The sequence below is a fragment of the Nerophis ophidion genome, linkage group LG21, assembly GCF_033978795.1.
Source record: "Nerophis ophidion isolate RoL-2023_Sa linkage group LG21, RoL_Noph_v1.0, whole genome shotgun sequence".
Classification (NCBI taxonomy): domain Eukaryota; kingdom Metazoa; phylum Chordata; class Actinopteri; order Syngnathiformes; family Syngnathidae; genus Nerophis; species Nerophis ophidion.
The window spans coordinates 16,853,512-16,868,080 of NC_084631.1; the positions used below are offsets into that span (position 1 = coordinate 16,853,512).

The window sequence follows — 14,569 nt, forward strand, 5'->3', positions numbered from 1 at the left end:
CAGCCTGCCGTTTCATTTAATTTGGACACACACATCTATAGCTTTTGGGCATTCTGAACCAGTAATTTCCAGGAGTTATCTCCTCCTGTGAGAAGCTGTCTGGAGCTGCAAACAATTAAAAGTAGGGGTGTAACGGTACACAAAAATTTCGGTACGTACCTCGGTTTAGAGGTCATGGTTCGGTTCATTTTCGGTACGGTAAGAAAACAACAAAATATAATGTTTGGGGTTTATTTCTTTACCAAATTTGTAAGCAATGGCTTTATCCTTTTAACATTGGGAAAACTATAATAATTATGCCCACATTAATCCACATTAAACTGCCTCAAGTTGTTGCTTTGATTAAATAAAATGAAAAAACCTTTCTTCTACATATAAAAAGTGCAACATTAAACAGTTTCCAATGAAACTGTTTAATGTTGCAACTAATGTTGCAAAAATGTGTTGAATAAAAGTTAAAAGACAACATTTCTTTCCACGAAAATTTGCGTCAGCCTTTGATAGTAGGCTAATATAGACACTTACATCGTGTGTTGCCTTCATTATAACACTTATATAAAGCTTTTAATTAGGGGTGTAACGGTACGTGTATATGTATTGAACCGTTTCGGTACGGGGGTTTCGGTCCGGCACGCGGGTGTACCAAACGAGTTTGGAAGCAGAAGTCTTCACAAGCTGCTCTGCTTTCTGCCTCTGTCTCAGCAGTGAGCACCCAGCATTCTCCCGCCCACACAACCATCTGATTGGTTACATACAAAGCCAATCAGCAGTGCGTAATCAGAGCGATGTAACAGCCAATCAGCAGTGCGTATTCAGAGCAATGTAGACAATGTTTTAGCGTCGAGCAGAGATATTCGTTTAGCAGGGGAACAGCGGAATCTATCCAAATTATACTCAACACTTCCCAATCACAACTATTACAAACATCACTATGAGCCCGTTGACCTTCTAGAAACTTAAACTGCAGCTCAGCTAGCTCACAGTATAGGCTTGAGGTGAAGGCTAATTAGCTTTTAGCGTAACGTTAGCTCATTTTGATGTGTGTGTGTGTGCTCTTGTGTGTGTGTGCGTGTGTGTGCTAGGAGCAGCAAAGCCCTGTCTGTCTGTTATTTCATTGAACTCCATTGTGTTTAGGGATACATATTCTCTCCTATTGCTATTGTACTATTTTTCAGCAATAGTTACATGAATCATTAGTAATGTAGCAGCCTAGTTTTGAATAGCAGGGTCCCTGCTATCACATGTTGATAAAAATACAACATTTACATAATAAAAGTCAACTACAGGCTTCCCAAATACTGTAATAAGTTAAGCAAGATGAGTTGACATTAAACAGTTTCAATGGAAACTGTTTGATGTTGCACTTTTTATATGTAGAAGAAAGGTTTTTTCATTTCATTCAATCAAAGCAACAACTTGAGGCAGTTTAATGTGGATTAATGTGGGCAGAATTATTATAGTTTTCCCAATGTTAAAAGGATAAAGCCATTGCTTACAAATTTGGTAAATAAATAACCCCAAAAAATTATATTTAGTTGTTTTCTTACCATACGGAAAATGAACCGAACCGTGACCTCTAAACTGAGGTACGTACCGAAATTTTTGTGTACCGTTACACCCCTACTTTTAATTGTTTGCAGCTCCAGACAGATTGTTTTGTTGTATTTTGGTCCAATATGGCTTTTTCAACATTTTGGGTTGCCAACCCAATGTGCTTTTCAGACCTCTCTTTGCACCTACAGTATTTCTATGACGGACTTCATTCAACTGTTTCCTGTAATCTTTGCTTCATTCAGATTGAGAATTACATCAAAGAAAGCATGAAAACCGAGATGGTTCAACTGCAACAGAGCGCTGTCCACAACCACACGGCAGCTATGTTGGAAATGGGCACCAACCTTCTCTCTCAAACTGCGGAACAGACACGGAAGCTGACTGACGTCGAGACCCAAGTAAGGTTTTAGGAGAACGGTGCAGCCCATGCATCGTTTTTGCTAAGACGTAACATTTGCTTTTTATGTGTGCGGCAGGTTCTGAATCAGACATCAAGGCTTGAGATTCAGCTTCTGGAAAATTCTTTGTCCACTAACAAGTTGGAGAAGGAGTTAATGGTGCAGACCAATGAGATCAGCAAGCTCCATGACAAAAACAGGTAAACAACCGCTAAAGCAAACAAATCCACACGGGCCATTTACCAGCAGCAATTTCATACCGAAAATTGGTGAAACAAATACGATTAAAAAAAGAAAAACAGGACTGTCGGTTTTCGTGACCAAAAAAAAATCACGACTAGGCATTTTTAGGAATAAAGTCATGTCTCAGAGTCATGTTTATAAAAGGAATTGCTCTTGGGGGATTACTCAAAAACAACAACATAACTGCAACCATTTTGTTAAATAATAATAATGATCTAAAAAAAATAAAAAATAAAAAAAATCAACATTTAACTTTAGGATACTCTCGAGGATTATTAATATGGAATGCTGAAGGCCAGCACAAAAACATTCCCAAGGGCAAAGGACGTCTTTAATGTACTGGGATGATTTGTGATCATCATGTGTCAGGAACGGGGTTGAATAACAGAACATCTCATGCAAGCAGAGCAAGTGTTTGATGATTCATTTGGAGATGTTGGAAACTTGAATATTACAGTGTGTTCTGTAATATTTAATAGGGTGACCTACCCACTCTATTCATTACTGCGATAATAAATCCAACTTGATCAATAGTGCATCATCAGCTTATGGCGTATGAAACAAATGTTATATGGCAAACCCTTCAAACTAGAGAGATGTAACGTTGGTGAACGAGTCAGGTCTTTTGAACGGTTCTTTTGATGTGAACGATGAGAACCGATGTGCACTTGCGAGAGCTGTTTTCAAATGCAAATTAACCAGGATGCCTTTATATGCGGGCCAACCTGACAGAACTTGAGTCACAATGACTAAAGAAAATCCACAAAATTGGTTAAAAATAGTCAAAAGACACAACCGGATGCACTTTTCTGGTTCATTGTTTTGTTATGGATTTTTAGGTAGCCTAGTTTAATTGTACACAAACCTAAATTTTACAAAAACATGTATGTATTGTGCAGAGGTGGGTAGAGTAGCCAGAAATTGTACGCAAGTAAGTACTGTTACTTTAGAGATTTATTACTCAAGTAAAAGTAAGGAGTAGTCACCCAAATATTTACTTCAGTAAAAGTAAAAAGTATGTTGTGAAAAAACTACACAAGTACTGAGTAACTGATGAGTAACCTGTTCGTTTAATTATTACGGCAACAAATAATGCACAAAACAGAAAAATAGCAATGAGCAAATTCAGAGCCAGGAATATCTCTTAAGCAACTAAAACAATAATATATATTAAATAATAATACATTCCATAGACACCCCTTCTTAACTGTCTATGCGACGTCAAGGCTTGGTTAGCCCAGAATTTTTTAATAATGAATGAGGGAAAAACGGAAATTTTAGTATTTGGTCCGGCCCTCACTGACTTGGGACCATTGCAAAATTATGTGCGTCCCAAAGTCACCAGCCTTGGCGTCACTATAGACAGCGATTTTAAACTTGACAAACAAGTCAATGGCGTTTTAAAATCGTGTTTTTATCACCTTCGTCTTTTAGTAAAGGTTAAACCGTTTTTATCTTTTAACCTTTTTGAACAAGTCGTGCATGCTTTTATTTAAAGTGGCCTGGACTACTGCAATGCACTTTATGCTGGCATTAGCCAAAAAGCTCTCTCCCGGTTGCAGTTAGTCCAGAACGCGGCAGCACGACTTTTAACAGGGGCCAGGAAAGGCCAGCATATAACCCCAATTCTTCAGCGTTTGCACTGACTCCCTGTTCATTTTAGAATTGATTTTAAAACATTGCTGTTTGTTTTTAAATCTTTACATGGACTGGCACCTGAATATATCTCCGACATCAACCAAATTTACACTCCTGCGCGCGCTCTGAGGTCCGAGAGCCAGTTCCAGCTCGTGGTGCCCAAGACCAGACTTAAGACCAGGGGAGACAGGGCCTTCTCTGTGGTCGGCCCTAAGCATATATATATATATATATATATATATATATATATATATATATATATATATATATATATATATATATATACACATACATTTATATATATACAGTATATCATTTATATGTATTTATTTTGCCGTTTTTGTTCACATGTTAAAGGTTTTTTAATGAATATACATGCATGTTTAACACATATAGATTCCTATCTTTCATGAAGACAAGAATATAAATTGGTGTATTACCTGATTCTGATGACTTGCATTGATTGGAATCAGACAGTAGTGCTGATAACGTCCACATTTTCAAATGGAGGAGAAAACATGTTCTTCTTTTCTGTCTAATACCACATGAAAGTTGTTGAATTTTGGCATCTTATTTGTCCAGCTTCCATATTCGTTTTTATGCACTTTACAAGAAATACATTGGCGGCAAACTCCGTAGCTTGCTAACTTGCTAGCTCAATTACGTTGGCTTTCGGAGACTCTTATTTTGTTAGTGCAGGTGCGATGGAGCGGCACTTTTATTTTGAAGACAGGAACTGTGCGATCAGTCTGACGCGAAGTACGGTTGAAATAAAAAGTGCCTTTTTTCCTTTACACTTTTGATTGATTGATTGAACCTTTTATTAGTAGATTGCACAGTGCAGTACATAATCCGTACAATTGACCACTAAATGGTAACACCCGAATAAGTTTTTCAACTTGTTTAAGTCGGGTCATGTGACCGCCTGGCTCTGTTTGATTGGTCCAACGTCACCAGTGACTGTATGTGATTGGTGAAACGCAGGCATGCGTAGATTCTACTTTGAAGCTATGTCATAAACCAAAACAAACATTAACAGATAGATAAAAAAAAGTAGCGAGTAGCGAGCTGAATGTAGATAAATGGAGCGGAGTAAAAATTAGCGTTTTTTCTCTATAAATATACTCAAGTAAAAGTATGTTGCATAAAAACTACTCGTGGAACTACAATTTATCCCAAAAGTTACTCAAGTAAATAAAACAAGTAAATGTAGCGCGTTACTACCCAACTTTGGTATTGTGTTATTTTTGCATTCATTTGTTTTTATACACAGAGTATTGGACATATAATTTTTGTAGACTACAAAACCCAAAACCAGTGAAGTTGACACGTTGTGTAAATGGTAAATAATAACAGAATACGATGATTTGCAAATCCTTTTTAACCTATATTCAATTGAATAGACTGCAAACACCAGATATTTAACATTCGAATTAGAAATTTATTTTTTGCAAATATTGGCCCATTTGGAATTTGATGCCTGCGACATGTTTCAAAGAAGCTGGCACAAGTGGCAAAAAATACCGAACAAGTTGAGGATTGTTCGTCAAATACGTATTTGGAACATCCCACAGGCAAACAGGATAATTTGGAACGGGAGGGTGCCATAATTGGGTATAAAAGCAGCTTCCATGAAATGTTCAGTCATTCACAAACAAATATGGGGCAGAGGTCACCACTTTGTGAACAAATGCGTGAGCAAATTGTCGAACAGTTAAAGAACAACATTTCTCAACAAGCTAGTGCAAGGAATTAAGGGATTTCACCATCTACGATCCGTGATATCATCAAAAGGTTCAGAGAATCTGGAGAAATCACTGCACGTAAGCATTGATATTACGGACCTACGATCACTCAGGCATTACTGCATCAAAAAGCAATATCAGTGTATAAAGGATATCACCACATCGGCTCAGGAACACTTCCGAAAACCACTGTCAGTAACTACAGTTTCTTGCTACATCTGTAAGTACAAGTTAAAACTCTACAATGTAAAGTGAAAATCATTTATCAACAATGCCCAAAAACTCTGCCGGCTCTGCTGGGCTCAAGCTCATCTAAGATGGACTGATGCAAAGTGGAAAAGTGTTCTGTGGTCTGAAGAGTCCACATTTATATATATTTTTTGAAACTGCGGACGTCGTGTCCTCCGGAACAAAGAGGAAAATAACCATCCGGACTGTTAAAGGCGCAAAGGTCAAAAGCCGGCATCTGTGATGGTATGGGGGTTTATTAGTGCCCAAGGCATGGGTAACTTACACACCTGTGAAGGCACTATTAATGCTGAAAGGTACATACAGGTTTTGGAGCAACTTGTTGCCATCCAAGCAACGTTATCATGGACGCCCCTGATTATTTCAGCAAGACAATGCTAAGCCACGTGTTACAACAGCGTGGCTTCATAGTAAAATACTGCGGGTATTAGACTGGCCTGCCTGCAGTCCAGAATTGTCTCCAATTGAAAATGTGTGGCGCATTATGAACCCTAAAATACCATAATGGAGTCCCCGGACTGTTGAACAACTTAAGCTGTACATCAAGCAAGAATGGGAAAGAATTCCACCTGAAAAGCTTCAAAAAATGTTCTCCTCAGTTCCCAAACATTTACTGAGTAATGTTAAAAGGAAAGGCAATGTAACACAGTGGTAAAAATGCCCCTGTGCCAACTTTTTTACAATGTGTTCCTGCCATTAAATTCTAAGATAATATGAATTAGCAAAAAAAAATAACTTTCTCAGTTCCATCCATCCATTCATCCATTTTCTACCGCTTATTCCCTTTTGGGGTTGCGGGGGGCACTGGCGCCTATCTCAGCTACAATCGGGTGGAAGGCGGGGTACATCCAGGACAAGTCACCACCTCATCGTAGCTTTTTCAGTTCCAACATTAAATATCTTGTCTTTGCAGTCTATTCAATTGAATATAAGTTGAAAATGATTTGCAAATCATTGTATTCTGTTTTTATTCACGATTTACACAACGTGCCTACTTCACTGGTTTTGGTTTTTGGATATTTTTTCCTGGATTGTTCAAAGTTTATGTGAACGTTTATTTGCATGGAGATTATTTCTAGCTTGTGTAGTTTTTATGGTCCCTTAATTTTTCTTAGATTAGAGAAAATTCTAAATATGGACGGGTAAAGTCCCACCTTATTGACTTTTTAGTACAAAAACACAACCCAGATGAAAATGTAATTCATATTTTAGTATATTTCCCACAAATAAGAATATATATTGTTGAAATCTGAACTATTAAATCCAAATATTCTGTATTACTGCCACCAGTCATTAGTTCCTTGATTAAAACAAATACCTTCTAAAAAATATATATAACAATGAGCCTTTCTTTGAAATTACTCTTCCCAATCTGGATCCCTTGTGAGAGCCATAAATCCGATCTGTCCTTCAAAGATAAGTTAAACCATCAAAGAAAATAGTTGTTCCACTGCAATGATTGATCTTTCAACTATTTTTTTTTCAAATGTACAAAACTTGAGGCTTAAATATTATCTTGTGTCGCGCTGACCTTTCGGCGGACCCCTCACCTGCTTTTTTAGTACCCAATTTCCAGGTTTTCCTACCTAACTTTTCCTCGGCTGGACTCATTATTTGTCTTCTTTGCCGGCGTGGTTCCTCAATTAATTATGTCGCTTCAATTGCCATTGTTTACCACAACTACTACACACAGGGTTCGTACAGGTGCTTAAAAACCTTGAAAATACTTGAATTTTGGGTGAAGTGCTTGTAAATGCTTGGAAAATGTTCATCACGTTTCTCGGCAGTCCAACTCAAAAAATAAAAATGAAAGCTACACACTTGATCTGTTGGTTTTGCACGAGCCCTTACATTAAGTGGTGGTCATGTATACTGTATACGGCTCTGTGTCGCCCCCAAGAGGACAGTGGTGCATCGGTCCATCATGCTGGAAGGTTGTCGTCTTAATGAACATTGGATGGAAAATGACAAATACTAACTTTGGATAAATCGTGGACCAAATTCACATGTAGCCTGCTGCAAAATATGCAAAAAGGAAATCCAACATGGTTCGATGTAGTTTTTGCTCTATATGTTGTTTTGGTTATTTGCATTACAATAGTTACATTATTGGACTTCCACGACCAGGATGAAAACCACACTGTTCCTCCTGAATCCGAGGTTCGACTATCCGACTATCTGTGGACCAGCTCTATACTCTCGGCAGGGTTCTTGAGGGTGCATGGGAGTTTGCCCAACCAGTCTACATGTGCTTTGTGGACTTGGAGAAGGCATTCGACCGTGTCCCTCGGGAGGTCCTGTGGGGAGTGCTCAGAGAGTATGGGGTATCGGACTGTCTTATTGTGGCGGTCCGCTCCCTGTACGATCAGTGCCAGAGCTTGGTCCCCATTGCCGGCAGTAAGTCGAACACATTTCCAGTGAGGGTTGGACTCCGCCAAGGCTGTCCTTTGTCACCGATTCTGTTCATAACTTTTATGGACAGAATTTCTAGGCGCAGTCAAGGCGTTGAGGGGTTCCGGTTTGGTAACCGCAGGATTAGGTCTCTGCTTTTTGCAGATGATGTGGTCCTGATGGCTTCATCTGACCGGGATCTTCAGCTCTCGCTGGATTGGTTCGCAGCCGAGTGTGAAGCGACCAGAATGAGAATCAGCACCTCCAAGTCCGAGTCCATGGTTCTCGCCCGGAAAAGGGTGGAGTGCCATCTCCGGGTTGGGGAGGAGACCCTGCCCCAAGTGGAGGAGTTCAAGTACCTAGGAGTCTTGTTCACGAGTGAGGGAAGAGTGGATCTTGAGATCGACAGGCGGATCGGTGCGGCGTCTTCAGTAATGCGGACGTTGTACCGATCCGTTGTCGTGAAGAAGGAGCTGAGCCGGAAGGCAAAGCTCTCAATTTACCGGTCGATCTACGTTCCCATCCTCACCTATGGTCATGAGCTTTGGGTCATGACCGAAAGGATAAGATCACGGGTACAAGCGGCCGAAATGAGTTTCTTCCGCCGTGTGGCGGGGCTCTCCCTTAGAGATAGGGTGAGAAGCTCTGCCATCCGGGAGGGACTCAAAGTAAAGCCGCTGCTCCTCCACATCGAGAGGAGCCAGATGAGGTGGTTCGGGCATCTGGTCAGGATGCCACCCGAACACCTCCCTAGGGCACGTCCAACCGGTAGGAGGCCACGGGGAAGACCCAGGACACGTTGGGAAGACTATGTCTCCCGGCTGGCCTGGGAACGCCTCGGGATCCCCCGGGAAGAGCTAGACGAAGTGGCTGGGGAGAGGGAAGTCTGGGTTTCCCTGCTTAGGCTGTTGCCCCCGCGACCCGACCTCGGATAAGCGGAAGATGATGGATGGATGGATGGACATTATTGGACTTGTATGTACTGTGAAGGTAATGCAATGCATAATGTGTAACCTTTTTCACAGCTTGGAGCTGAGTTACTATTAATGATTTTGTAGTTTTTACACAACATGGTTGTATGCATTTCTTGCTCTATTATATTCGTTGTCTGATACCTCAGTGAAATAAAAATAGTTAACTTTTGTCTTTTTGTTCGTTTGTTATCATAGCCACTAGGGCTGTGAATCTTTGGGTGTCCCACGATTCGATTCAATATCAATTCACGGGTCGCGATTCGATAATATATCGATTTTTTCGATTCAACGCGATTCTCGGTTCAAAGACGATATTTTTCCGATACAAAACGATTCTGTATTCATTCAATACATAGGATTTCAGCAGGATCTACCCCAGTCTGCTGACATGCTAGCAGAGTAGTAGATTTTTAAAAAGCTTTTATAATTGTAAAGGACAATGTTTTATCAACTGATTGCAACAATGTAAATTTGTTTTAACTATTAAACAAACCAAAAATATGACTTATTTTATCTTTGTGAAAACATTGGACACAGTGTGTTGTCAAGCTTATGAGATGCGATGCAAGGGTAAGCCACTGTGACACTATTGGTCCTTTTTTTTATTTTTTATAAATGTCTAATGATAATGTAAATCACTTCTATGCTAAAATTCTAACTAACATTGATACTGTTGTTGATAATCATTTTTGTTTCACTACTTTTGGTTTGTTCTGTGTCGTCTTTGTGTCTCCTCTCAATTGCTCTGTTTATTGCAGTTCTGAGTGTTGCTGGGTCAGGTTTGGTTTTGGAATTGGATTGCTTTGTTATGGTATTGGTTTGCATTGATTAAAAAAAAAAATAATCGATTTAAAAAAAATGAGAATCGATTCTGAATCGCACAACGTATTCCATTCGATTCGTATTCAAATTGATGTTTTCCCACACCCCTAATAGCCACAGTTATAAGGCTAGATATGCCTAATGAAAGGTGACTGAGGTGTTGTGAAAAACAAAAAAATAATTTCCATTAATTTGTCTTATCCTTATATTAATGTGGAACAGTTTTGTTAATAAATGAAAGAAATTGACATTTTGAGGGTGCGTGTATTCGTATCACATTATGCAGTTTACAAGCACATATACGTTGTGAATCAATCCGTGCTGTTTGATGTCATTAAGAAGTAAGAACAAGAACAAGGAATTAGAAATAAAACACAATTGGGAGACACCAATGACATTGAATAGTCTACAGAAACACTGCTTCATTTTCTATCCCCCATTCAGTTAATGGTAACTGCTGGTTCGATGTTAGGCTTAGGTTTTAGCAGATTTTTCGTACTTTTCAGTATTTGGTGACCTTAAACAAAAGGCTATGGATTGATTCACATTGTTTTTCGCCTTTTGAAGGGTACTGAAAAAACTGGAAAATTTATCTTGAAAGTCCTTAAAAGGTGCTTGAATTTGGCCGTTGAAAAGGTGTACGAACCCAGAGTTGCGGTTGCTCTCTCAGGAAAACACTGCCCTCTAGCATTTTGAAAGACATTTGCAAGTCACGCGTCAGCCCTCCACGAAAGAGCTATAAACGAATCAAGGCTACGTAACACAAAAGCATATTTACATCATAAATGACTAATTTACCGACGGGGGTAACGTATTGTGTCATTTTTAACTTTCCTGAAGGAACTCTCCTGAAGGAATCAATAAAGTACTATCTATCTATCTATCTATCTATCTATCTATCTATCTATGTACATATCTATCCATCCATCTATCGATCCATCTATCCATCTATCTATTTATTTCAAGATTTCAGATATCATGGCTGTATAGTTATTGTAATATTCACTCTTTCGATTTAAATTAATTAATTGTCATAGCTGGTTACTTTCTACCAGTGTTCAGAAAAACGGCATTATGTAACACCGTTACTTTTTCTCGTAACGAGTTTAGGGTTGTACGGTATATTTCTTCAATACTAATGAATCATATTCACGATACTAAAGAATCATATTCGATACTACAGGTACCGGAAACTTCTAAATAAGTAATCCTCGCCTCCATGGCGACAAATAATGTAAGTTTCTTACAAGTATCATCCCTGCATGATGAGTAATAGCTAAATATGCTTCACTACTTACCGTAACTCACCAGCGTCAAAATGTAAACAAACGCCATTGGTGAATCCATACCTGACTTTCACTGTAATGATACCAAGTACAGGACCGTATCTTGTTGATACTCCTATGATTACATCAATATTTTTGGCATCACAACATCTTCTTTTCTTTTGTTTTTAAATTTATATTATGTTTAAAAACTCAGGAAATTTGTCCCTGGACACATGATGGCTTTGAATATGACCAATGTGTGATCCTGTAACTACTTCGTATAGGACTGATACCTAAAATGTTGGTATCATCCAAAACTAATGTAAAGTATCACACAAAAGAAAGATATCCATCCATCCATTTCCTACCGCTTATTCCCTTTCGGGATCGCGGGGGGCGCTGGCGCCTATTTCAGCTACAATCGGGCGGAAGGCAGGGTACACCCTGGACAAGTCGCCAACTCATCGCAGGGCCAACACAGATAGACAGACAACATTCACACTCACATTCACACACTAGGGCCAATTTAGTGTTGCCAATCAACCTATCCCCAGGTGCAAGTCTTTGGAAGTGGGAGGAAGCCGGAGTACCCGGAGGGAACCCACGCATTCACGGGGAGAACACGCAAACTCCACACAGAAAGATCCCGAGTCTGGATTTGAACCCAGGACTGCAGGAACTTCGTATTGTGAGGCAGACGCACTAACCCCTCTTCCACCGTGAAGCCCTTAGTGATTATTAAATTTTAACAGTGTAGATAGAACATGATCAAAGAGAAAGTATGGAGATATTAACAGTAAATGAACAAAGGGATTAACAAATAATTTTTCCACCACTTGTCCTTAATAATGTTGACAAAAAAATAGAATGACAAATGACACAAAATGTTACTGCATACGTCAGCAGTTAAATTAGGAGCCTTTGTTTGTTACCTTACTACTAAAAGATAAGTTGTCAAGTATGTTCACTATTTTATTTAAGGACTTAACTGCAATAAGAAACAAATGTTTAATATACCCTAAGATTTTTTTGTTACATTTAGGCTAATAATGAAGTTTTTTGTGGTCCCTTTTTTTTAGAAAAGTAGCTAAAAGTATCGAAATACATTTTGGTACCGGTACTGGCACCAATATATTGGTATCAGGACAACACTAGTAACGAGTAATCTAATTAAGTACTTTTATATACGTTAACAACGCCGTTACCGATACATTTGATGTATTGTGGCACACTGCTTTCAACGTGGAAAATACAGCTTTAGAATCCCAGCGAGTTCACCTCACAACGTAGCTCTTTAGTAGTGCAAGAGGTAGCCACCACCCACGCCGATACTACTACTATGGGGGAATAATGATCATTCAATAAAGTATCAATCATTAACAATAAAAATCTTACAATATCCTGTTTGGGGAGACAGTAATTGTTCTTGTGATGCAAGTGTAAGCCGATGAGCGCGCCCTCGCTGATGTCACGCTTTACTTGGCAACAGGCACCGCCTTTTAAAGTCACACATTTACGCACTCTTCTCTCATGAAACGTCTTTCAACCGCATACTCCAATTATATGAACGTTGAAAAAAAATGAACAGATTTATTTATTTTCATAGTATTTAATTCCACCTATTAAATAATATTTCCATTGTAATTAAATTACTGTTCTAAAAATAACTGTAGTTTATTACCATTTTATAGTAATTTTCCCAACTCCACTCTCTGTTTAAAGGTGTTGTAGCCAAACTTCTGTAAAATAAATACATGTATTCTTTTTTGTTTGTTTTGTTTTACTCTGTTCCATTAAAGCCAGCCTGGTGGTTAGCATGGCTTGTTTGCTCTTGCTCTCTCTTATTCAGGGTGTCGCATGTTTAGCTGGTCCTCCAGTGATAGTGGTACACCTTAAAATATTGTTTATTTACCAGAATGAAGGCAAGGATTAGGCAGCATGGTGCAACAGGGGTTAGTGTGTGTGACCCAAAATATGAAGGTCATGTGTTCAATCTTTAGGTTTGGGATCTTTCTTAAATTTAACTTTGAAGCGGCCCACCTTGTTTATTAGTGATGTGCGGATTGTTACGGAAATATCAATACAGCCGATACCAGATTTTTATTCTGTAATATTGATGGTGTGTTTGTATATAGGTATGTATGTACCTTTCAGCATTAATGGAGCCTTCACAGATGTGTACGTTACCCATGCCTTGGGCACTAATGCACCCCCATACCATCACAGATGCTGGCTTTTGAACTTTGCGTTGATAACAGTCCGGATGGTTCGCTTCTCCTTTGGTCCGGATGACACAATGTCGAATATTTCCAAAAACAATTTGAAATGTGGACTCATCAGACCACAGAACACTTTTCCACTTTGCATCTGTTCATCTCAGATGATCTCGGGCCCGGAGAAGCCGGCGGTGTTTCTGGATGTTGTTGATGAATGGCTTTCGCTTTGCATAGTAGAGCTTTAACTTGCACTTACAGATGTAGCGACAAACTGTATTTAGTGAAAGTGGTTTTCTGAAGTGTTCCTGAGCCCATGTGGTGATATCCTTTAGAGATTGATGTCAGTTTTTGATACTGTGCCATCTGAGGGATCGAAGGTCAAGGTCATTCAATGTTTTTTTCCGGCCATGACGCTTATGTGGAGTAATTTCTCCAGATTCTCTGAACCTTTTGATGATATTATGGACCGTAGATGTTGAAACACCTAAATTTCTTGCAATTGCACTTTGAGAAACGTTGTTCTTAAACTGTTTGACTATTTGCTCATGTAGTTGTGGACAAAGGGGTGTACCTCGCCCCATCTTTTCTTGGGAAAGACTGAGCATTTTTTGGGAAGCTGTTTTTATACCCAATCATGGCACCCACCTGTTCCCAATTAGCCTACACACCAGTGGGATGATCCAAATAAGTGTATGATGAGCATTCCTCAACTTTTTCAGTATTTATTGCCACCTTTCCCAACTTTTTTGTCAATTGTTGCTGGCATCAAATACTAAAGTTAATGATTATTTGCACAAAAAACATGTTTATCAGTTTGAACATCAAATATCTTGTCTTTGTAGCATATTCATCTGAATATTGGTTGAAAATGATTTGCGAATCATTATATTCAAATTATATTTACATCTAACACAATTTCCCAACTCATATGGAAACGGGGTTTGTATGGAGATAAGATCTATTGGGCAGATGCACAATCCCCCCCGCCTTCGCCACAGCTTGATTCCCCTTAGGGGCGATGGACCGCTGAGTAACACTTTAATAGTAGCAGCCGTAGCTCCCACTCCCTCC

General features: G+C 39.1%; 1 protein-coding gene across 1 annotated transcript in view; it reads left to right on the forward strand.

The window, feature by feature from the left end:
* angpt1 (angiopoietin 1) overlaps nucleotides 1–14,569 on the forward strand; it is a 277,757-nt gene that overhangs the window by 107,939 nt on the left and 155,249 nt on the right. Inside the window, exons 2-3 of the mRNA XM_061882058.1 lie at nucleotides 1,797–1,952; nucleotides 2,031–2,152. Coding sequence (XP_061738042.1) covers nucleotides 1,797–1,952; nucleotides 2,031–2,152 — 278 coding nt within the window. The remainder of the gene's footprint in view (nucleotides 1–1,796; nucleotides 1,953–2,030; nucleotides 2,153–14,569) is intronic.